This window comes from Accipiter gentilis, chromosome 3 (assembly GCF_929443795.1).
Source record: "Accipiter gentilis chromosome 3, bAccGen1.1, whole genome shotgun sequence".
Taxonomy (NCBI): domain Eukaryota; kingdom Metazoa; phylum Chordata; class Aves; order Accipitriformes; family Accipitridae; genus Astur; species Astur gentilis.
In genome coordinates, this window is record NC_064882.1 from 11,436,033 (window position 1) to 11,458,549 (window position 22,517).

The 22,517-nt window shown below is 38.7% G+C and overlaps 1 protein-coding gene across 10 annotated transcripts in view; it reads left to right on the forward strand.

Annotated features, from left to right (window-relative positions):
- Positions 1-22,517, forward strand: part of TENM3 (teneurin transmembrane protein 3) — a 478,347-nt gene that overhangs the window by 373,970 nt on the left and 81,860 nt on the right. For all 10 annotated transcript variants that reach the window (XM_049792479.1, XM_049792524.1, XM_049792519.1 and 7 more), the window contains 6 exons: positions 3,064-3,186; positions 10,459-10,673; positions 18,314-18,524; positions 19,029-19,130; positions 19,302-19,496; positions 20,829-21,029. In XM_049792479.1, the coding sequence (XP_049648436.1) occupies positions 3,064-3,186; positions 10,459-10,673; positions 18,314-18,524; positions 19,029-19,130; positions 19,302-19,496; positions 20,829-21,029 (1,047 nt within the window). The remainder of the gene's footprint in view (positions 1-3,063; positions 3,187-10,458; positions 10,674-18,313; positions 18,525-19,028; positions 19,131-19,301; positions 19,497-20,828; positions 21,030-22,517) is intronic.

Here is a 22,517-nt window from a genome sequence, read left to right on the forward strand (position 1 = left end):
CTACCTTTTCTCTGAACACAATAGAAACAGAGAAGGGGATTGAACACTTACATCCCCATCCCAAAGGTGGAAGAAAGTCTACATCCTTTTCTAGACCTGAGAAAATCAAACACATACACCACTGGAGTCTGCCTGCATCATTCCTCCTCTAGAAATTCAGAACTAGTTCATAACATTTGACTTGAAGGTCTCAGACCTGCCAATGAGGTGTGCTCTCAGTGTGCAGTTACCAGTACCAGGTGCTGCTTATCAGACTCATGGGGGCATCAAGAATTTTTAACAGGTGCTTCGCTGTCCTTGTAACACTGGTAAGGGCTTAAGGTTTGCTTTTATGTAGATGACTCCCTGAGAAGAGACCAGTCATAATCGATAAAGTAGTGCCTGAATTTGTCTTAATCAGTCAATTTACCCATGTTCTTAAAGTTCTCCATATCTAAAGAAATTGTGCGTTGTATTTTGATCCTGTATCAACAAGCCTATTTCTCTCATGTTGTTCTCATTCCTTCGCAGTGAAAGAATTATCTAAATTCCACAGTGCTGTCTCAGAGAGATTACATAGTTTAATTATTTAGTGTATTAGTACACACTGTAAGTTTTGGGTGGTCCTGGGAGTTGTCGAGCAACATTTCTGGTCCACTTCAAAAATATTCCGATATTCACAATCTGTGAAACAGCTGCATGTATCCATCTGTTCATTTTTATTAGATATTGTTTATTGAACTTGGTGCTAATTCATTGTCAAAGTTGAGAGAGCAATGGTATTTTTGAGGGATACAACTATTACTCACTGTCTTTGACAGTGAACTGCAGTGGGACTCACATCAGTACAAACACAAAGAAAAGGTAATTGTCACTTCCCTTGTAGTAACTGTGGTTCTTTGAGATGTAATCAATATAGATCCCACAGTCCTTGCCTTTGAAGACTTCAAATTCCAGCTGTTTTGAATTATGAGGGAATGGCTAGAAGGTCATGTTGGAGCTTCCCCTTCTGATCTCCCGGTGGATCATGAAGAGGCCCAGGGCATGCACATAGCACCAGCAGACAGAGCTGTTAATGATGTTCCAAGCTCATATGTTTGAAAGGGATGCACTTCTAGAGTTACAAAATGAATGCCACTTTCTTTTTTTCTCCTGAAGAGTATTAAAAGTGATAAGAACCCAGCAAAGTTAGGAGAGGTGATTTAGGCCTCCAGACTGAAGACAAGAAATGTGCTAGGTTTGAATCATGAAATATTTAGCTGTTTGCAGTCTTTAGTTGCTGCCAGTGAAGTGAACTAGTATAACAGATAGTAGAGTTTGACCATAGGGATTTTGATGAAATATATTAAAACAGATACAATCATTAGATGATTAATACATAAATAAGAATTTCAGCTGAGGTAGGGCCAAAATAATAATGGCCAGTTCTAGTGATGTGCCAAAAATGGTGGTGGTTGGATTTATGGTTTAATAAGAGAGGGGGGGGGGGGGGGGGGATCACGTTTTAGGGTCAAGGAACATTCTACATTATCAGGCTTTGACAGGCAATTTAAGGTCTGAGAAAGAAGAATAATAGTAGAGTCAGAGACTTGGAACAAAGAGATATGTCAGCTATAGTGAGGATTTCAGTCTTTGAAGCATTCAGTAATAGGTCTTTGGTTGCATTCCACTTTTTTGTTTTGTTGAGGGTAAGGGGAGGGTTTAAGGCAGAGACCTGGCATAGAGGGTCTTAATTCTGCAGTGTTTGCTGTCTGCCTGACTAAACTTCCACTGGTGCCTGTTCATCTTCAGTAAGGGTTGCCATGGTCAATACAGAGAGGTTGAATGATCAGAGATGAAACCAAAAGGGATGAAGAATTGTTTGACATTTGGATAGAAGGAATGAGTAAATTAATAACATCAACTACAGCAGTGATCTGTTTCAGAGACAGAAGGAGCAGGAGTGAATTATCTTCCTTATATTTTGCATGAATAGTTAAAATACATTATTACAGATTTTTTTTCCAGTGTATTTTTATTCCCCAGTAGCACTGAAAGACTTATTTTAGCTTTGGAGATAACTGCTGTCATGGAATGAGCAAACCAGTGTTATACCAAACACAAATTAGAGTAATTACAATAAAATTAATTTTGTTGGTATCATAGAGTCACTGGAAGAGAAGGAAATATACCACAGATAGCAAGAAATTGCATATGTTTTGTGTATCACAGTATAGCATTAAGGTGATATTTTTTTCCCCATATTTTCCCTCTAAAAGTTTAGATGGGGGTGGGGGTTCATTCATTAAACCCTGGGGATACCAAGGTTCGTTAAGTAGTCCCTCCTAACACCATGGAAGGTTGACTCTGTCTTTCATAATTAGCTCAGCTAAACTTTTTAACATGCTATCACCTTTCTAATAAACATGGTTGTGGGGAATTAAGTAGTTCAGAAACCTAGCTTATGCATGATTGTTATCAGAGCAAAGTGCCCCAGTGTCTCCAGCTCTGCTAATCGTCTTGGCCTCGTTCTGTAGACTAGCGTGGGGAATGAGCAGGTAACTGGAGGTTGCACAGGGTGTTGGTGGCAGCATGAAAAGGAGTGTTTGTGTCTTAGGTTAGCCCTGCAATACCCACAGCACTCTCCTTCGTCTCCTCTTGTGTTGTTTCTTTTCCTTTTCTGGCTAACCAGAACTGATCTATCTGCTGGTAAAATCATTTATTTTAGTAGGTCATTTAGGACCTCACGGAGCTCACTTAAATGATTTGTCTCTTCAGAAGGATCAAAAATGAAAAAAAGAGAAAAGGACATAATTACTGCCTATCCTTTTGAACATTGATTTGGGACTGGTAAAAGACTCAAAATGAGACTGGTGAGCTTTCTGTCAGCTGTGTTCACCGAAAGCACTGTATCATTAAAGGACAGTGGTAGTAATTGCTTAGTGCCATTGCTAAGTTGAACTATTAGTCTGTGAATGCTTGTTCCTGTAATTTAATTTTTTAATGTATGAGTTGCTATTCCACTGTGAAGCGTGGAAAGCCATTATTTGTGTGATTTGTCATTGTGGTTAAGAGCATCAAATAACCTGTATCCTTTACCACCAGCAATGCATCTGTTTGGCCTCAACTGGCAGTTGCAGCAAACTGAAAATGATACATTTGAGAATGGAAAAGTGAATTCTGATACTGTGCCAACACATCCTGTAACAGTACCTGCTGGAGAAAATGGTAAGTGAAAGCGGCACCAATTTTTCTCCTTTTGGAACATTTCCTTTCTTTCTGTCTTCTCTACATCGCCAGACTTCAATACTTTTCCTCCAAAACTCTGTATACTTAATGGAAGTACAGAGCATTTGTAAGTAGTAGTAATTTTAAATAGATATGTAGATATTAAACAGGAGTTGTATTTCAATTGAAAAGACCGTACCATTCCTCCTACCTAGCATGGATCATGGGCAATAATGTTGATCTCACCAGGAAAGCTGGCTGTCAACCAAAATTCTGCATGGGAATTTACATGTAATATTTGATGAGGATAGAAAAGCTCTCATCACATCCAGAGAAGCAGAACTTCCGCTTACTCTAAAATGTTTGATAACGTAATGATTGTTGTGGGGTCCTCAGAGGTAGCAGGATGGTGCTGAGGCTGGCTTGGACCATCCTGCCTGAGGCGCTGGGGCGGCTGGGGTCTTCTGCTGCAGAAACGGCCACAACAAAGCCAGGGAGCCCAAGGTGACAGGACATGCTATTTCATAAGGGGGACCTGATACCAAGATTCAATCTTTGGGAGTCCCAACGAGGTCTGGATAGTTTTCAGACAAAAGCCTTGTCTGTGACAGGGGGGCACACAATCTTTTTCTGAAGAGCTGGTACCAGAGAAGGTACTTCAGGGAGGTTTTGCATATTTTTGAAGCTTCTGTCTTAGCTGTGTTCAGAAGGTAACTCATGATCAAGGACCTCCTATGGCATGATGACCTTGCTATGGAATGGCTTGTGTTTTTCTCTACAGATGATGATGTTTTCGTCTTTTTTTTTAATTTCTCTCTGAAATTTAATAGGTCACGTATAATATGTTCATTTGTTTTCTCAAAGTCTCTAGCATATAGTATTGAGTCTGAATCATCCAACCAATATATAAAGTAAAAAAAAAAAACAAAAAAAAAAAAAAAACAAAAAACTTTATTAATTTTGTTGTAGGAGCTTTTAAAATACAAACCACATAAAGGAATTATTTTTTATCGACCTTTTTCCATGTTGCCCTTTAAGATTCTCAAAACATTTAAGAGCCTGTGCACTTTTGGCTAACAGAGGCTTTAAAATCAATAGGTTTTGAATGGAAAACTTGATTTAAATGGTTGATGAATGCGGTGTTTGCTTCATTACACAAAAATCCATTTTCCCTTTCACAAGGTAGAGCTGACCTCCTTACCACTGAGGAGGAGGAAGCTTCTGCCAGCAGTTGACATCTTGAAAATTTTTCAAGTTATTACAGCTCCAAGTTAAAGGAAAGATACAGCTCAGTTCATTCTTTTTGTCATCTTTGTAAGCCTATGATACTTCTTCAGTGGGACTTTTTCTTTTTTCATTTCCTTTACCCTTCTGCCTTTTTCTTGTGCTTAGATATTCATTATCTCTTTCTGTGTTCTTAATTGTTTTGAATGAATAGCAAAAAGACTACTGTATGATTAATGAATGTTGATGCTGCAGTGACAGCTCATCATCCCACTGTCTTCAGCCCTCAATAGCCAATATATGTTCTTGTATAAAATATATACATGGTTTTGTAAATATTTTAGAAATATAAATTGCTCTTTTTCCCTTGATCATTTTAATTATTTTTTTTTACAAATTAATACCTGTTATGTTTTGCCTCAAAAATAAAAGGAAATAACAAGTACGTCAAATCCCATTTTTCCTTCTTTATGTCCCTAAATACTGTACAAGAGAACAGGGTTAATTCCATCCACTGTTAAAATGCTGTCCTCTACAGAATAGGACAAGTGGCCATTTATCAGCATACATCAATACTAAACAACAGACAGACCAAAGAATATACATTTTAAACCACAAAAGGAAAGTTAAGCAGAAGGGACAGTGTGAGGACTAGATGTAAAATTTAAGGGGGAGGGCCCTGTGCTATTATACTAGTTACTGAAAACTTTAAGGAAGAATCGATAAAGTCTTGATTTGGATACTTCAACAGCTGAACAACTTTCAGTACTGCTCCTCTTTAGGCCCCTGGTAATACCCTGACACTCTGATTTAGATGGGAGAAACTCCCAGTATTGTATGTGCCAGGCATTTTCCTTGACTCTGTCTCATCTAAACTTTGGATAATCCTGGGCCTGCTTTGGTCAGAAAATCATAGCCCACTGTGTCCTAGATCCCAGGTATTCATTTGCCATTCAGAACTACAGGTACTTTGTGTGACGAATTAGCAAAGATTAAACTTGAAAATGCATCCTTATGACCTCTGAAGAAAATTCAGCTGTGGTTTACCTAGAAACAGCTAGTCATAAATAGACAGTAAAAGCATGTTAAATCATCCTTAAATGCAAATAATTTGTTAAATGAAGCTTGAATCTCTGAACAAGCATTTTCCAAAGGTTTTTTGTTTGTTTCTTTTGTGGATTTTTTTTTTCTTTCCTCTCTCAGTGCTTCTCTTCATGTCGTGGTTTAACCCCAGCCAGCAACTAAGCACCACACAGCCGCTCACTCACTCTTCCCCATCCAGTGGGATGGGGGAGGAAATCGGGAAAAAAAGTAAAACTCCTGGGTTGAGATAAGAACGGTTTAATAGAACAGAAAAGAAGAAACTAATAATGATAATGATAACACTAATAAAATGACAACAGTAGTAATAAAAGGATTGGAACGTACAAATGATGTGCAGGGCAATTGCTCACCACCCGCTGACCGACACCCCGCCAGTCCCCGAGCGGCGATTCCCTGCCCACCCCCCTTCCCAGTTCCTATACTAGATGTGACGTCCCATGGTATGGAATAGCCCGTTGGCCACTTTGGGTCAGCTGCCCTGGTTGTGTCCCGTGCCAGCTTCTTGTGCCCTGGCTGAGCATGAGAAGCTGAAAAATCCTTGACTTTAGTCTAAACACTACTGAGCAACAACTAAAAACATCAGTGTGTTATCAACATTCTTCACATGCTGAACTCAAAACACAGCACTGTACCAGCTACTAGGAAGACAGTTAACTCTATCCCAGCTGAAACCAGGACACTTCATATGAACAATAAACTGCTGGCAACATATCACCTGCTTATCTAGACAGGCATGATTCAGGGCTGCATAAGGTGGCATAAGAATGTGTGTTTTCTGTGGATATGATGAATTCTATAGGCTATTTCAGTTTAGGTTCTCCAAAGTAATTTGTTAAGCCATGCTTAATCAAATAGAAACATGAACTTCAGGTGCATCAGTTCTTTATCTGTTTTTATAACTAGGCAATAGAAAAGAAAGGTTAAAAAACAGAGCTTGTTTAACCATTCTGTTCTAGCAGTTGGTCACATCTCACATGTTGCTGGCTTTATTTTATGTCATATGAAATTTGTGTGCAGTTCAGAAATACCTTATAATAATAAATGCTTAATGGCAGATTTTTTTTAAATGCAAGAGAGGAAAAAAGTGAATGGGAAAAGGAGCATTTCTTTTGGCTTATTTGGATGCACTTTTTGAGATTATACTCATTAAAATACATTATACTTGCTTTAACTGATATGTATTGAGCTTTTTTGTTTTGTTTACAGTATCTCATGTTAATTAAAGGTATAGTAACTTCTTAATTAGATTTATGTTGGGGTTTTTTTCTAAAAAGGTATGTTTTTAAGGAGGATTTTTATTTCATTTCTTGAAACATTTGTTGCAGAAGGATATATAGCAGATGTCTCACAGAAAAAGATCTGAATACAAGATTATTCAATGGAAGGGGAGAACATGCTATTGACTGTCTGTAAATCCAGCCTTGCAACCTAATATTCTAATTAGTATTGCCTTTTAAGGATGGAAAATGATATTATGTGTGACACTATACAGCAATTATTGTTGAGCATTTTTGTGTTTTGGTTGTGCACTCATTTCTATTCTGTGTTATAGACAGTCAGTATCTCATGTTTTAATCTATAGAATGTTCGCAAATAAGGAGGGGGAGTTTGGCTTCATGTCATTTTAGTGATATTTGTGAATTATTTTTCTGGTATGATAATTAAATATTGTTTATTGCTTTAAATATTTGTTTACCTCAGGGTTTTGTCCACCCTAACCTCAGACAGTTGAAATACAATTTACAAATACTAAGTATAACAAATATTTTACCTATTAATTAGCCATAATGCATGGGATTATCCATATCACAAATGCATCATATAATGATTATATATATTAGATAGTATGTGATACAGCAAATCAATATATTTTGTAAATTAAATAACAGTATATCTAGCAATAGAAGTACAAATCATGATACAAATATTATTTACCTATAAATATTTATGTGTATTTGTGTTATTGCCTTTTGGGGAACATCTGTGAAAGAAGAAATTTTGGGGGTGGAGAAGTTTTGTGAAAGAGAATATATCCAGGGGGCTAGGTATTTTAAAATTTGGTTTCTTATTGGGACTGTTATGTCATTATGGAATTGTGTGAATAAATGTGACGTGTCATATTTTGCTTTAAAGCTCTGTATAAGAACTGTTACTGTTTAGAAAGTGAAAAGGAAATGGTGATGCTACTAAAATTTTTCTTATGCCCATTGAGATACAACAGGGAACAAAGAATAATTAACACCCTATTCTTAGGAGGCCAAACAACTAGTGACGATTTTGAGAGAGCTCGTATGGTGTTAAAGGGGCATGTGGCTACAGGGTAAAGCTACCTCTTTTTTGGTAAAGAAAATGGGAGTCTGTAGGATCATTATCTGCTAAGGATAAGTGTTGAAGCCCAGTAATAGGCATTCCTGGCAAGTTGGTCAAAATGTTTGATAAAGTGCACCTGCTCAAGCTGTCTAGTTCATCTTTTCAGCAGTAAGAGGTAGTTGTTTTTCATTTCAGATGTAGAAATAGGGGAAGCTGCAGATCAATACTGCAAACAAGTGTTTATTGTTTAGTGATTACCAGTCATCAGTGTGTGAATTTATATGACACAACATGCTTAAATTTGAAGGAAGTGGTAAGAAACAAATGCTTAAATGAACCAAAATAGTGAATACAGATACATCTTCTAGAATAACATATGAATATTGTGAAAGGTTAAGTCCAAAGTTAGAAGAGCATCAGACTCATCCTGAAAAGTGTAAAAAAAAGGTTTCTCCAAGATGAGGTATTTCACTGTCTCTTCTCAGCAGAACTTTGATCATCAATATGATGATCCTGGAAGTGAGACATTTTCAGTGACTGCAACACCATTGTGGCGCAGCTCTGATGATGATGCAAGCCCCCACTCAAGGCCTCTCAGTAGTGCTTCTGTACCTGTTTAATGCAGCAGCAGTCTCTGTTCATCTTGGATGCACAAAAAGTGGCGAGGATCAATCTGTGACCTCACTTGGCATTTCAGATTTTAATCTAGTTTTTTCAAGTCTAAATGTTTGCAAAAAGGTTGTGTCAGTTTGTTCCATCAAATGATGAATAATGTAGAATTTGAACATAAAAGACAGGGCAGCAACAGAGTGTTGTCAGTTCTTCAGAACACTTGCACACAAACAAGTCAGCATCACTTGAACATGCTTATCACATTCAGATGGGTTTAGTTCAATCTTTATAATAGACTAGCTGTTGGAAAAAAGAGTGTAAACTGGTAAAAACAACAGCAGACAGTAAGATTGTAACTACAGTCCCATTTTTCTTTATATTGCTTCACTCAAGGCTCACCTTGCTGTGCCAGTTGCTTAAATGTAGCATTACTTGCTTACTCCAGAGTTGACATGTGTCAGTAAGCAAGTTCTTACACACATCTTTGCATCTTAGTCTAGATTTGACACTGCTGATTCCATCAGATCGAAGTAGGCTTTGACCCTGGCACCAGCTTCCAAGACTGCCTATGAACAGCGGCACGGCACGGAGTTAGTGCCTGAACATCAGATCCGAGTCTTTGGCCTCAAACAGACTTGATGCAAACTCATCTAAACCATCTCAGATTTTAAAGCTGGGTGGTGACAGCTTGTGCAAACCAATTCTTTAGTGCATCAGTCTCAGTAGTTCTGTTTCCTATGAATCTGGCAGGTAGAAGACACTACCACAACTAAACCACAATTCATTTGCTGATGAGCTTTGAGAAAGGTTTGTAATCTTCACCAGATTTAGCATGTGCCTGTGTGGTACGAGCAGGGGCAATGTGGAGTTCTCAGAGCTATCACAAACCTGTGCTGTCCGTAGCATCCAGCCTAGTGCTTTGCAGGGTCGTCAGCTTGGGCTGGAACATTTTTACCCCTTTCGTTTGTTTGACAGTGCTTCACCAGTATGGCACGGCGCCTTGCAGATTGGATGACACTGTTCTGTACTTGAGCCATGGTGTAGATTCAGTCTCTGTTGCCTGGACTTACCCATTTGAACAAAAAGTGTGTTGGGGGTATCTAAAGTTTATGACTTTATTTTCTTCTTATTTAGTGCCACAACCAGTAGTCCGGTTTTTCAGTGTTAGCGTTTGACATCGTGTGTCTTTTGTATGTTAGCATATTCTTTGCTGCTTCTGGGCATTTCCAAGCCATCATCACTGGCCTCCTAAGGCTAACTGATAGTGGCACAAATTGTTAATGCCCTTCAGTGCTAGGTTTTTATTCCTAGTAATTGGCCTGTGGGATAAATGCATATTCATGGTATAGAAAACAGTGAAGGTACCAGACTTTGACATGCCATTATACGCTTTATTCAGGAGACAGTGTGGACAAGGAGGTGATAACAAGCTTGGGGCTGAGGCTAGGAAGTGCAGAGGATGCAGGCGCTATGGAGAGCAAAGGCATAAAGACATAGGCACAATGAGGCAAGAAACATTGCCTTTTTGGGGGGGAACACAGAAACAAAAAATAGGAAACCTGAGCTGTAGACATTGTTAGTATTGTGTAAAAGCTCTGATATTTAATGTAGAAAAGACTGTATATTAGTTCTCTTGACTGCTTATGTTTATGTATCTATTATTCTTAAAATCTGTATGCTGCATTTCCCTTTACCTTAAACATTTTTAGTGTGAGACTTTGTGCTGGAAAATCCCTGTTAAAATACTTGCGGAAAAAAATGAATAATTTAATGTAGATCCTAAAACAGTTTCCGTTATGCTAGTGCTTAGAGAAGTTACAGTATTTTTACTTGGTAGGTATTTGTGGTATCTTTGCCTTTTTATTTCCAAATCATCGAATTCTCTGGGATCTTATATTCAGAAAGATTGTCAGGTAACATTTTATCTGAGGTGATTCTAAATATTTGACGGTTTATATGAAGGATGACTGAAAGCAAGAAAGGAATACTAATTTTTGATCTCTTATTATTCTAACCTGTCAGGAAAATTAGGGGGATTTGCACAAGAAAACAACACTATAGATTCTGGAGAACTTGATATAGGCCGAAGAGCGATACAAGAAGTTCCCCCTGGGATTTTTTGGAGATCACAACTCTTCATTGATCAGCCACAATTTCTAAAATTCAATATATCCCTTCAGAAAGATGCATTGATTGGAGTATATGGCCGAAAAGGCTTACCACCTTCACACACTCAGGTGAGAACTGCTTGCATTAAAAGTAGGAAACGTTATTGAAAACTGTGAGCTTGTATCTTTTTTATGTTTTTTCTTTCTCAGGATTTCATCCCTTTCCATTTTGCTGATTTTTATTTTTACTTTTTTATACTTTATTGATCTCATGTGATGTCCAAAACATTTGTAATACTGTAAGTACTGGGATCTGAAGTAGGGGGGCCAGAATCTGTTCTGAATGCTGTGAGCAATGATGATGCTTTAGATATGGAGTTGTTTCATGCAGAATTTACAGGTACTTTTATCTTCTGTGGTATATAGACATATCTTTAAAAACCTAAGCAAACTATTACAGCATCTTATGGTCAAGAGTGCCTGGCAAAGGCCGCATTAGCCAAATTTCCAAGCAAGAAGACAACAGTTTTTTAAGGAAGTTTCAGTTTGTTCTACAAGCACATGCTACAGTATTTACAGCTTGGTGTCTCATTAAATAAGCACATAAAATAAAAAATAAGTGATATGTGTCTACAAGGATAAAGTGAACTGGGGTTGTAAAAGCATCAGTCTTCACTAGACATCTAGTGTCTTGAAAATTTGTTCTTAAGTGTCTCAGAGGATTTATTCTGCTCCACCCCCAGAAGGTTTCTAATGACACTTTTCATTGCATATGGTCATGCCTTTGCATAGTAACAAAGAAACACTTTTTTGCATAGTTATAGAAAAATTAAAGTATAAAAGAATGAATAGTCTTCTGATTGGCAGGAGAAAGGGAGAATCATTGTCTGAGATGACGTTTTAGAATCAATTGTATTCAGATTTTATTTATAAGATTTAAGACTCTCCAAGTTTAGATTTCTTTCAGCTCAATATTTGTCCAAATGCTCGCTCTGAACCGGTTTTCCACCTGAAAAGGGAGTTGAGCTCATGCTCTTCTACCCCATTTAGGGAATTATGCAATGTCTTACTGATTTTTTTATTATTTTTTTTTAAGTGTATGGATTTGCCCAGGACACAACTCTTAAGTATAGCAACCTAATGGTATAATTGGAAAGAAGCTTGTCTGATTATGCCTGATAAGCAGTTGCAACAGCAAATACATAACTACAAATTTAAAATACTTTATTTTAATCCCACTTTTTTTTTTTATTTGCATGCTTCTGCACTATTTAAATTTATTTTGTTTTTTCTTCAGGCATAAGTTTTAAAAGATCTAGAACATAGAAATATTGCTAATTATCTCACCTGTTTAGCAGTCACAAACCATAGAGGAAGAATTAGTCAGCAAAGCAGTTTCATGCAGCTAAAATCACAGAATGTTACGTTAGCTTTATTTTTTAGTTTAGGTTCCATTAAAACACAAACAATTTACTGAATGCAGAAAATGCACTTATTTAAAAATTTGATCCTCATAAAAATTAAATGGATTTTCTTCACACCATCACATATGAACACCCACCCTCAGGCTGACAACAAGCACAAGAAGTTCTAGCTGAAAGAAAATTGATTCAGAAAGTTATCAGCCATTGGAAAGAGGGGTTTGGAATACAAACACATCTCAATGATAATAATAATAACAGGAGCTAGGGGAATACATGTGTGGCAAGAATGAATAAAACTGAAGAAGCTGATTTGGACTGTGCATTTGTATGAGAAGTTATGCAAGTAGATACCTCTATGAAAAAAGATCCTTACTTGATTCCTTATGCTGGCGAAAGACTGAAATAGGGGTGCCCTTTATCCAAAAACTCGGGAAAATGAGTTAACTAAATCTGTTTCCCATCATCTGTGTTACACAGACTCCTTTCCCTTTAGATTCCTACTGCCCAAGTGCTTATTCAGGTTTAAGTATGATACAACAGAAAGAATTATATGCAAATCCTGCTACTATATCTTCTGTAGTTTCTGTGACATGTTGGATATATTGTTCCCAGGATATAGGTCAAGCTCTCTTGTCCTGTTTTTGCCTGCTATATAATTAGAGTATTTTTCACAAACCATTTGACTGACACTTGATACCTTGAAAAATTAGGCATGCTTACTTATCAGTGCCCTAGTGAACTTCTAGGGCTGCTGAAGATTCCCAAGGGTGTGGGGTTATCAGAACGTTTATATGGCCTTGAACCCAATGATGTCTGGTTTAGGTGCCCGAGATAAAGCATGTATGTAATCTAAAAATGCAGTTCCAGTGAGGAGTTGGGGGTTTTTTGTGACCATGCTCCTGCACGTGGGAGGAAAAAAATGGAGTAAAGTATTTCTCAACTGTTTAGGCTTTTCTGCAACAAAGTCCTAATCACAGGACTTCGATGAAGACACAACTTGTACTGGTAAAATACGTGTTTTAGCAAAGTAGCTAATATAAACAAAATAAGGTATTTAGGCAAAAGGACGTCTAATGAAATACAACATTGAGGCATTTGCAACCATAATTCTGTTTATTGTTTTCTTATTTCCCCTAACCCTTATGGCTTGTACTGACAAAAGTTCTTAACTGCAAGCCAGGCATAGCTAGCAAGGGCAGACTAACAGCTATATCTGGGCTTCGCTGCATCCTTCCATCGGACAAGGCAGCTTACTCTTATAGCTCCAGGTGTCATAGGAGCATATTAAAAAAATACATGAATGTCCATGCTGTGTCTGATCAAAGGCCCATCTAGCCCAGCACTCTGTCTGTGACAATGTGGCCATTAGCAGATACGTAGAGATTAATATAGCGGCATGACAGATTTGTAGTTATTCTTCCTGCAGTACATTCCTGGCCTCCAGCGTTTTAAGGCTGAAAGACTTCCTAAGTCAAAGGTGCTGTCTTAGTGTTACAACCTTTGATAGATTCTTTTTTCCTGTGAATTTGCATAGTCATCTTTGAACCTATGGAAGCTTTTAGCATCCATGACATTTACAGCAAGGAGTTTCAGGGCTTAACTACACATCTAACGCTATACTCCTCAGTGTGCTTCGAGGCAGCTTGGTAGTTTTAGTATGACACCTTGTTGGTATTGTTCTGGAAGAGGCAGTGAAGAATTCCTCACCAATTTCTTCTCCATGCCACCCTTGATTTATAGATCTCTAGTGTCCTCAATGAGTTGTATTTTTTCCTGTCTGTTTCATCATTCTTTGTAAGAAGGCTGCTTCAATCCTTTGACCATGCTTGTCCTTTTCTGAATGTTGTCCAGTTTTACTGCAGCCTTTTTGAGATGGGGAGACCAGAACAGCACAGAACATAGGTATTTAACTACAATGGTTTCATACAATACCTTAATGATGTCTGCTCTTTTTTTTAATTGAAGAACTGGTATTTCTGTAGATCTGTCTAACATAGCTCCAAGATCTCATCCCAGAATGACAAAAGTTGGCTCAGAGCCCATCTCTGGATGTGTAAAGCTAGGATTGTTTCATGAGGACTTTTAAAAGTAGGATCTCACCCATATATATCACTTCATGTCTGCATCTCTTGAATGCTATCTGCCCTAGTCATAGAGTGACAAGTGCTAATAACAAAATTTATGCAAATGAGCAACTGCTGCCTGTTTCTCAAACGTCAGTATTTGAATTTTCAGATCTTATGTTAAATAATAGAGAACTGATTACTACCTGCCCTCTGCCAGCATTTGTACAGTTTTCTTACCAGCTGTCCCCCTCCAATATCTTTGCATAACTACACACCACCATCTTCTTCAGCTCCCTTCTTACAGCTTTCGTGTTTCTATGAATGTCTGCCTTCTCTCCATGTCACCTCTGGCTATAATGCAAAACCTGCATATTACATTTGCCACCTCATTCTCTACTTCTCTCCCAGACCCTTTGCCTGTTTATCCACTTCTTTTTTTGTATCTGGTTAAAAACAGACAGTGAGTAAGAGGAACATGGAGCCTGTCTTTCCATAGCTGTACAACCTCTGGTGCTAGTTATCGTGCCACTGCAATGGATATAATGAAAGTGTAATAGAAATGAGCTTGGAAAAGATCTCAAGAAGTCTTAGTTTACACCCTCATCTTGGAACAGGATGGACTGTATCTAAACCATTTCTATCAGTTGCTTAGCATTTCATCATAAAATAATAACAGAATTCAGCAAATTTAACTCTCCTCCTGTCCCGAAATCCAAAATAATAGGGATACAGCATGTAGAAAATGGTTTGATATATTGTAATTGGGATAGAATTTTTTGTTGTGTTTCTGTATTCTCTTTAGGTACTGAAATCAGTCTCAAGCACAGCCACTATATGTGTGTCACAGACCGATCTGAGATGCATAGTTCTCTCTTTCTGGGGAATCATAAATAAATCAACCAGAAATAATTGACGGTGGCTGTCCATTCAAAACCCAATCAATGCGAGCCTGAAAGTCTTTGTGACACTTTCTAAAAATGTCACTTCCATTGCAGCCAGAGAATCAATATGTTTATTTAAAGAGACTTTAAGAATAAAAAAAGGACTTTGGTTTAAAGCAAAACTGAATGGAGAGGTAGGGCAAATCCACGCATTTAAATACAATATAAAGGTAATTAATTTATCCTCATAGGAGGAAAATAAAATTGGTATGTTTTTTGCTTATGAAGAAAATTGTTTTTCCAGTCTGTTTCTGTTATTGTGTCCTAAATATATTAAAAAACCCAACCTTTAAATGGGTTAAGATCAATTATTTTTTTTTGCTGGGGGACAGACTGAACAGTGAATTCCCTTCTGTATGGCTTCTAAAATGTAGTCTAAAATGGTGTTCTGATAACAGTATATGTCCTTATTACATTACAAATACAAAATTGTTAATTGTACCATGCTTGTCTGCCATTAGTATACTCTTTGTGGTCAATCAAATAGTGTAACCACTTGTTCCTGTATCAAAAATACGGTTTTCGCCTGAAATTGTCCTCCTACAAAAAACTGTTCTCTGCAGTATACAAATCACAAGGTCACTCCTAATGCCCATAAATTACTTGTTAAACTCAGAACTCCCCAAGCTTTCTCTTTTTTAAAATACTAGTGAAAAATAGGACCAGAAAGAAGTATTCTTGAGTCAGGCAGGAGGAAAAAAAAACCCAACCTAAAACTGTTTTTCTCTCTCTCACAAAATAAAATAAATATTTAATTCTCTGACAAATGAGAATGTTGAATGGTTTTGAATCATTGGTTCTCTCCCAAAACGGTTGCATTCGTTTTCATGTGGTGCAGCACGTACATTCAGAGTGTCAGTGTACGGAGGTACTAGCTTCTTCACATCCTAATCACGTTATGTTCTATTCTGTGGGTTCAGATGTAGCTGGAAAAGTGTCTCAGGTGTTGATAGAGGCATATTAACTATACATTGCCTTCACATCCTGACTGGTAAGAAGATAATTTTAATTACTGGGGAGGAACATTCTTACATTAGCAATGAATTTTGGCATTGAATTTCAAGAAGAGAATATAAGTACTTAAACCCTTGTTCTGGGACAAAGGCTATCGTGTTTTCTTTTGTCCTGGGAGCACTTTCTGAAGGTCACAAGTCAGGGTGTATAACCACTGATTCTCTGGTCTTGGTAACCGATGTTATCCTAGCTCAGGTGCATCAGTGGTTTCACATTGTATTGGGTTTGTGTGGCAAGGTTTTGGTAGTGGGGGGGCTACAGGGGTGGATTCTGTGAGAAGCTGCTAGAAGTTTCCCCCATGTCTGATAAAGCCAATGCCAGCCAGCTCCATACAGACCCACTGCTGGCCAAGGCCGAGTCCATCAGTGACAGTGATAGCACCTCTGGCATAACGTATTTAAGAAGGGGAAAAAATAAACCTCAACAGCAACTGCAGCCGGAGAGAGGAGTGAGAATATGTGAGAGAAACAGCCCTACAGACACCCAGGTCGGTGAAGAAGGAGGGGGAGGAGATGCTCCAGGTGCCAGAGCAGAGATTCCCCTGCAGCCCATGGAGGTCTACGGTGGAGCAGATATCAACCTGCAGCCCGTGGAGGACCCCATGCCAGAGCAGGTGGGTGCCTGAAGGAGGCTGTGACCCCATGGGAAGCCCACACTGGAGCAGGTTTTCTGGCAGGACTTGTGACCCTGCGGAGGACCCACACTGGAGGAGTCTGTGCCTGAAAGACTGCCGCCTGTGGAAGGGACTCACGCTGGAGAAGTTCATGAAGAACTGCAGCCCATGGGAAGGACCCACATTGGAGAAGTTTGTGGAGGACTGTCTCCCATGGGAGGGACCCCATGCTCGAGCAGGGGTGTGAGGAGTGATCGCCCCTGAGGAGGAAGGAGCAGCAGAGACATGTGATGAACTGACTCCAACCCCCATTCCCTGTGCCCCTGTGCCGCTTTGGGTGGGGAGAGGTAGAGAATCCAGGAGTGAAGGTGTGCCCAGGAAGAAGGGAGGTGTGGGGGGAAGGTGTTTTAAGATTTGATTTTACTACTCATTATTCTACTCTGATTTGATTGGTAATAAATTGAGTTAATTTTCCCCAAGTCAAGTCTGTTTTGCCCATGATGGTAATTGGTGAGTGATCTCTCCCTGTCCTTATCTTGACCCATGAGCCTTTCATTGTATTTTCTCTCCCTTGTCTAGCTGAGGGGGGCACCTGGCATCCAGCCAGGATCAGCCCACCACACATATACTGGCCTTTACTTTTCTAGGCCCTGGATGTAATTCCATTTGAGAGAGATCTCAAACATGTGGGAAGAGTGAAGGTTTACATGTTACAGTTCACTTCATACAATCAACGTGTGTCAGAGTAAAAGTGAAACTCTGAACAGACTCGGCAGGGAAAGTGGAGAGTCTCTACCACAAGCAAGAGTGCTCTTTAGTTTTCCTATGTGTTTAATTTTGCGATATGCACGTTGATCTTTACATGATAAACATGCAGAAGACATCTTTCAAGCCATGAGAGCCATCTCCCAGATAGCGTAAATCGGTGCAGGGCCCAGAGCAGATTTAGCACTCCAGGTGTTATTAGTGCTAGTTAAGATCAACACCCATAAAAACCTTGTGTTTTGAGTTTGCTTGTTGTATCAGCTGAGAGGCTGCTACATTTTTCCAAGCCCTGCTGATCATAGAATCATTTAGGTTGGGTGATGGGTGTTAACAGTCTCATGGTTGTTAACAAAATAATATGTACTGTTCATTGACCTGAGGTACCATATTTTTTGTCAGTTTGTCATTTTCAACAGTTGCAATGTTTATGCTTTCCATCTCCTTTTTTGGGCTTCTGTGATAGGAAGTCAGGCTCTTGCTCTCCTTCCTCCAGAACTCCAGAATGTCTGAAAGGGGGATTAAACAATTTAATCCTTCATCTGAAACTAAATGAAAAGCAAGGTAGGTTATTGGTCTTGGATATTACTATTAACCTGTATGCATTTAACACACTTTGAAAGTTAGCTCTCACCTGTAATTCAGGTGGCAGTCATGACCGCAGATTAATTTCAACTGATGTTTTCTTCCCCCAATATATGTAATAGGTTCATTGGCCACTTGTCACCAGAAAAGCTACTCTAATATGCATGAGGACTAGTTGGCCTTTTTGTTTCAAGCCTTAGCGAGGGGGAAGAAATAATCAAGGGTTGGTTTCAGCTCCTGCTTCCCCACTCCAAAAGGAAACTCTTGGTCAAAATACAAGCATATTGTTAGGATGTTGTGGGGAAGCTGGCAGTGCCATGGTCATTCCATGACTTGTTAAGCTCCTGTCTGTTCCTTCCCACAGTACGACTTTGTGGAGCTCCTGGATGGCAGCCGGCTGATTGCAAGGGAGCAACGCAACCTGCTGGAATCAGAGCGAGTGGGGCGGCAGGCAAGGTCTGTCAGTCTCCATGAGGCAGGTTTTATCCAGTATTTGGATTCTGGCATCTGGCACCTGGCCTTTTATAACGATGGGAAAAATGCGGAGCAGGTGTCTTTTAATACCATAATTATAGGTAAGCATAATCTTCAAAGCTGTTACCAAATGCTAGGCTTCAGTTAGGTTTTTTAGGAATACAGAGATAAGTTTTCATAGTTAAATGATCTGACTTTTTTCCACAGGTTTTCCATTCATAGTGTTTCTTCTGCCGCACAGAACAAAATGCAGAATATCTATTTTAATTACTTGGTCTAAGGCATAAGGAGTGTACCTTCTTCTAAAACAGTGCTTGAAAGGAGGACACTGTTTTGAAGTATTTGTTAAATGGCACAGGGCTGGATTTTAAGTATGGAGCTCATATGGTTTTACCATTATAATTTGAGCCTTTTTGTTGGAATGTAGTGTCCTAAGATATTAGAAGCATTGGCAATAGAAGATCACAGCTATTCCCGCTCTTCAAACAAACCAAATGTAAACACTTCTCTCGGAGCAAGAGCGCGCTGTCAGTTAGTAGTGGTTCAAATGATAGGTACTTCATGTGGTGGGCGTCTGTGAATTATCCTTCTTTTTTTTCCTTTAGAGTCTGTGGTGGAATGCCCCCGAAATTGTCATGGTAACGGCGAATGTGTTTCTGGATCCTGCCATTGTTTTCCTGGGTTTCTGGGCCCTGACTGTTCAAGAGGTAAATCAACCCAATGTTTTTCTCAAGTCAGTTTAAGTGAGCATGAAGACAAATACATCAGGAAAGCAACTGGCATATGACTTACTTCTTAGATGTTCTTCTTTCTAAAGCCCTGAGGTTTTTTTGGTGAAAAACTTGGTTTTAATTTTTCTGCTGTGTTTTATTTCACAGCAGCCTGCCCAGTGCTGTGTAGTGGCAACGGGCAGTACTCCAAAGGACGCTGCCTATGTTACAGTGGCTGGAAGGGCACTGAATGTGATGTGCCTACAACTCAGTGCATCGATCCCCAGTGTGGGGGCCGGGGCATTTGCATCATGGGCTCTTGTGCCTGCAACTCCGGATACAAAGGAGAAAACTGCGAAGAAGGTAAATGAGTAAATATTTACCCCATCACTTGCTGTTGTTGGTCAGGTTTGCAGATGGCACATCCAGCTCTATTGATTTTGCTAGATCTAGATCATAGGCACTAATGGTGTCTCTTTAAAAATCATTTTAGAATACTGAAAAACAAGTTTGGGGATCAGTAGTATCACTGAATTCTACAGAATTATTATACTTCATTTATTCTGAAGTAATCAGTGAGAAAATTTTTAATGTGTAATATCTTTTTTGCTTGCCAGTATATTTTTATTTTTTCTGGCTAAGGTCAGCTAAGAAGAAAGCACACAAAAAACAGATGTTGGAATACAGGAAGACTTACTGAATTTTCACAGTATAGAATAAATCATTAATGTATTGCATTTGTTAGTGATCTTTTTCACCAACCACATTGTGGAAAGTGCTGATTCAAATGCATCAGAGTGAAAAATGATGCGTCATTTTTGTATTCCAGAGATGTGCATAATAATATTCAATTCTGGTGTACTGCAAAATGCAGTTCATTTTCCATTCTATTTTTTTAGGGAGTAAAAAGCACCATTTTCTTCCTCAATCAAATTGATTTTATTGATCTCCACGTACAAAGTAATGCAATTAAGTCTCTGGAATTAAATTTTCAGACCGTTGACCCTACAAGTGTAACATTTTATTGAGTCAAATTGCTAAATTAAATCTCGTCATCTAAAGCACATGAAAGTGAATTAAGACAGATAGACAGTATGCAACTCATTTATTTCTGAAACAAGTTGAGGGTCCTACACAGCTGTAAAAACTCTGTGGCGGTGGATCGGGTCAGTTGATACCAAGTGCTACACGGAATCCAACACTTGTGATGCTGTGATTAGGCAGAACAGAGATCAGTTGTCCAAGACGCAAAGCCAATCTCGTAATTCAGAAAAATCAGCAAACCTTGAAAGGTTCTCCATTAACTCAGTGGTAACCTGTAAATGTCTTGATGTCAGTTATGCGCATACACAAATTTCACAATACTAGAAAGTGATGTGGAAGTGAGGTGTTTTTACAAGGAAAATTGCTGCTATGCAATTAGTGATGATAAAGAGTGATCTACCTTGTAGCCAGAGAAGGGAGACTGGCACCAAGATACCTTGGTCCACTCTGTCTTTTCCTTACTCACTGCAGTGAAACAAAGGTGTACTTCTCAGCTTCAGCCTACTGTCTACTTTTAAGATGAGTGCAATGCTGCCTGTTTCACAAGGTCTTAAAATGTGTATTAAGCCCAAAAGTGCTGTGAGCATCTAGGTGTTGATGACTGTTGTTAGGAATGACAAGCTTAAACTGACCTTTTTCATCTCCCCACAGCGGATTGCTTGGACCCAGCCTGCTCCAGCCACGGTGTGTGCATCCACGGCGAGTGCCACTGCAACCCAGGCTGGGGTGGCAACAACTGTGAAATCCTGAAGACAATGTGCTCTGACCAGTGCTCTGGCCATGGCACCTACCTTCAGGAGAGTGGTACCTGCACCTGCGACCCCAACTGGACAGGTCCCGATTGTTCCAATGGTAAGGGTTAAAAGCACTTGCATTTTGTAAAATGGTGACGTCTTGAATAGCAGCATTTTAATGACATTATTTTGTTAGGACCTGACCTGCTGAGCTGATGGAAATCTTTGAGTTGACTTCAACATGAACTGTGAATTGATTCAAAAGTTCAAAATAATTGATGAATTTGAAGTATTTGAAAATTAATGTATTTGTTGGTATCTTTTAGCTGCCTTCACCTGGTAACTTCAGGTACTTCACATGAAAGTCCAGAATGTTCTTTGTACAATATATGGATCTAAGTATCATCTTACCTAATACATCTATTTAGAAACTTAAAACTACACTAGCAAAACCAGACACAGTCACATTTTTAAAATCTCTCCTGCTAATTGGAGGTATTTGTCTTGAAAAACAGACAGCACTCAAGTTCGAAGGCAAAGGAAATGCAAGAATTAATCCTAAGCAGCTTTTGAGAAAGGTTGCAGGCTGCCAGGGTGGAAGGAGTTCGTAGGAGTGAAGAAGCAGAGGGATTTCTTGAAGTCTGAAAATGAGCTTATTAAAACCATAGTCTGAGCTTAGACACAAAAGGAGAAAATGACTGGAGGTGCTATTACAGAGAGCAGAATCTAAATATTTATAAAGTACGACAGAAGCCTTTTGACAAATATGAGTTTTTAGAATATTGTTTGGTAGCCACATATCAAAAGAGAAATCATGTCTAACTGTGAGACATACATTTGTCTAAAACAGTTCATCTAACAACTCAGATGATTTTGTTAATGAAAACTGAACACATGGGCTAGCTGGGTTTATGCCAGCTTATGAATAAATATAACTTTTTCATGAGGAACCATCTTTTGAAAACAAATGTACTTCTTGACCAGGATCTGCAATACTCCATGATGGTTTATCCATATGAGAGTGATAGGACAGAGTTCCAAACATTCAAGAAAAAGTGACAGAGAGAAGAAAATGTTGTCTTCTGTTAAATTTTTTAGAAGAAAAAATTCTTCTCTGAACACTTCCAGCACTAAAAGTGTCTATTTCTGAGACACCCTTTCTAGTTCTCAGGCAAAACATGGATCCCCTATTTCTTGACACAGTGTCCTCTACACTATTTTTGATGCTTCAGTTCTGCTCCATCTTTTACTTATGTTTCAAGGAATTATTTGTCATTAAAATATTTCTGATCTCACATATTTCAAAACTGTCAAACTCACAAGAGCTTTGTAAAAATACACACAGGCTATTTGCTGAAGTCATGCAAAATGACCTTCAGAGTGGTACACTAAAAAAGTAAACCTTACCCATAAACATTTTGTTAAGCTACTAGAAGAAGAAAAGAATGAGTTATTTCCATCAGAGGGTTTTATAGGTTTGAAATCAGCAGAGCTTTCCCCTATCTTCATCAGCAGTTTGTCCGTTAATTAGCCCTTCAATTCCACTTCAATTAAATTAACTCTAATTAATAAATTCATTACAAAGATTGACGCACCTTGCTCAAAG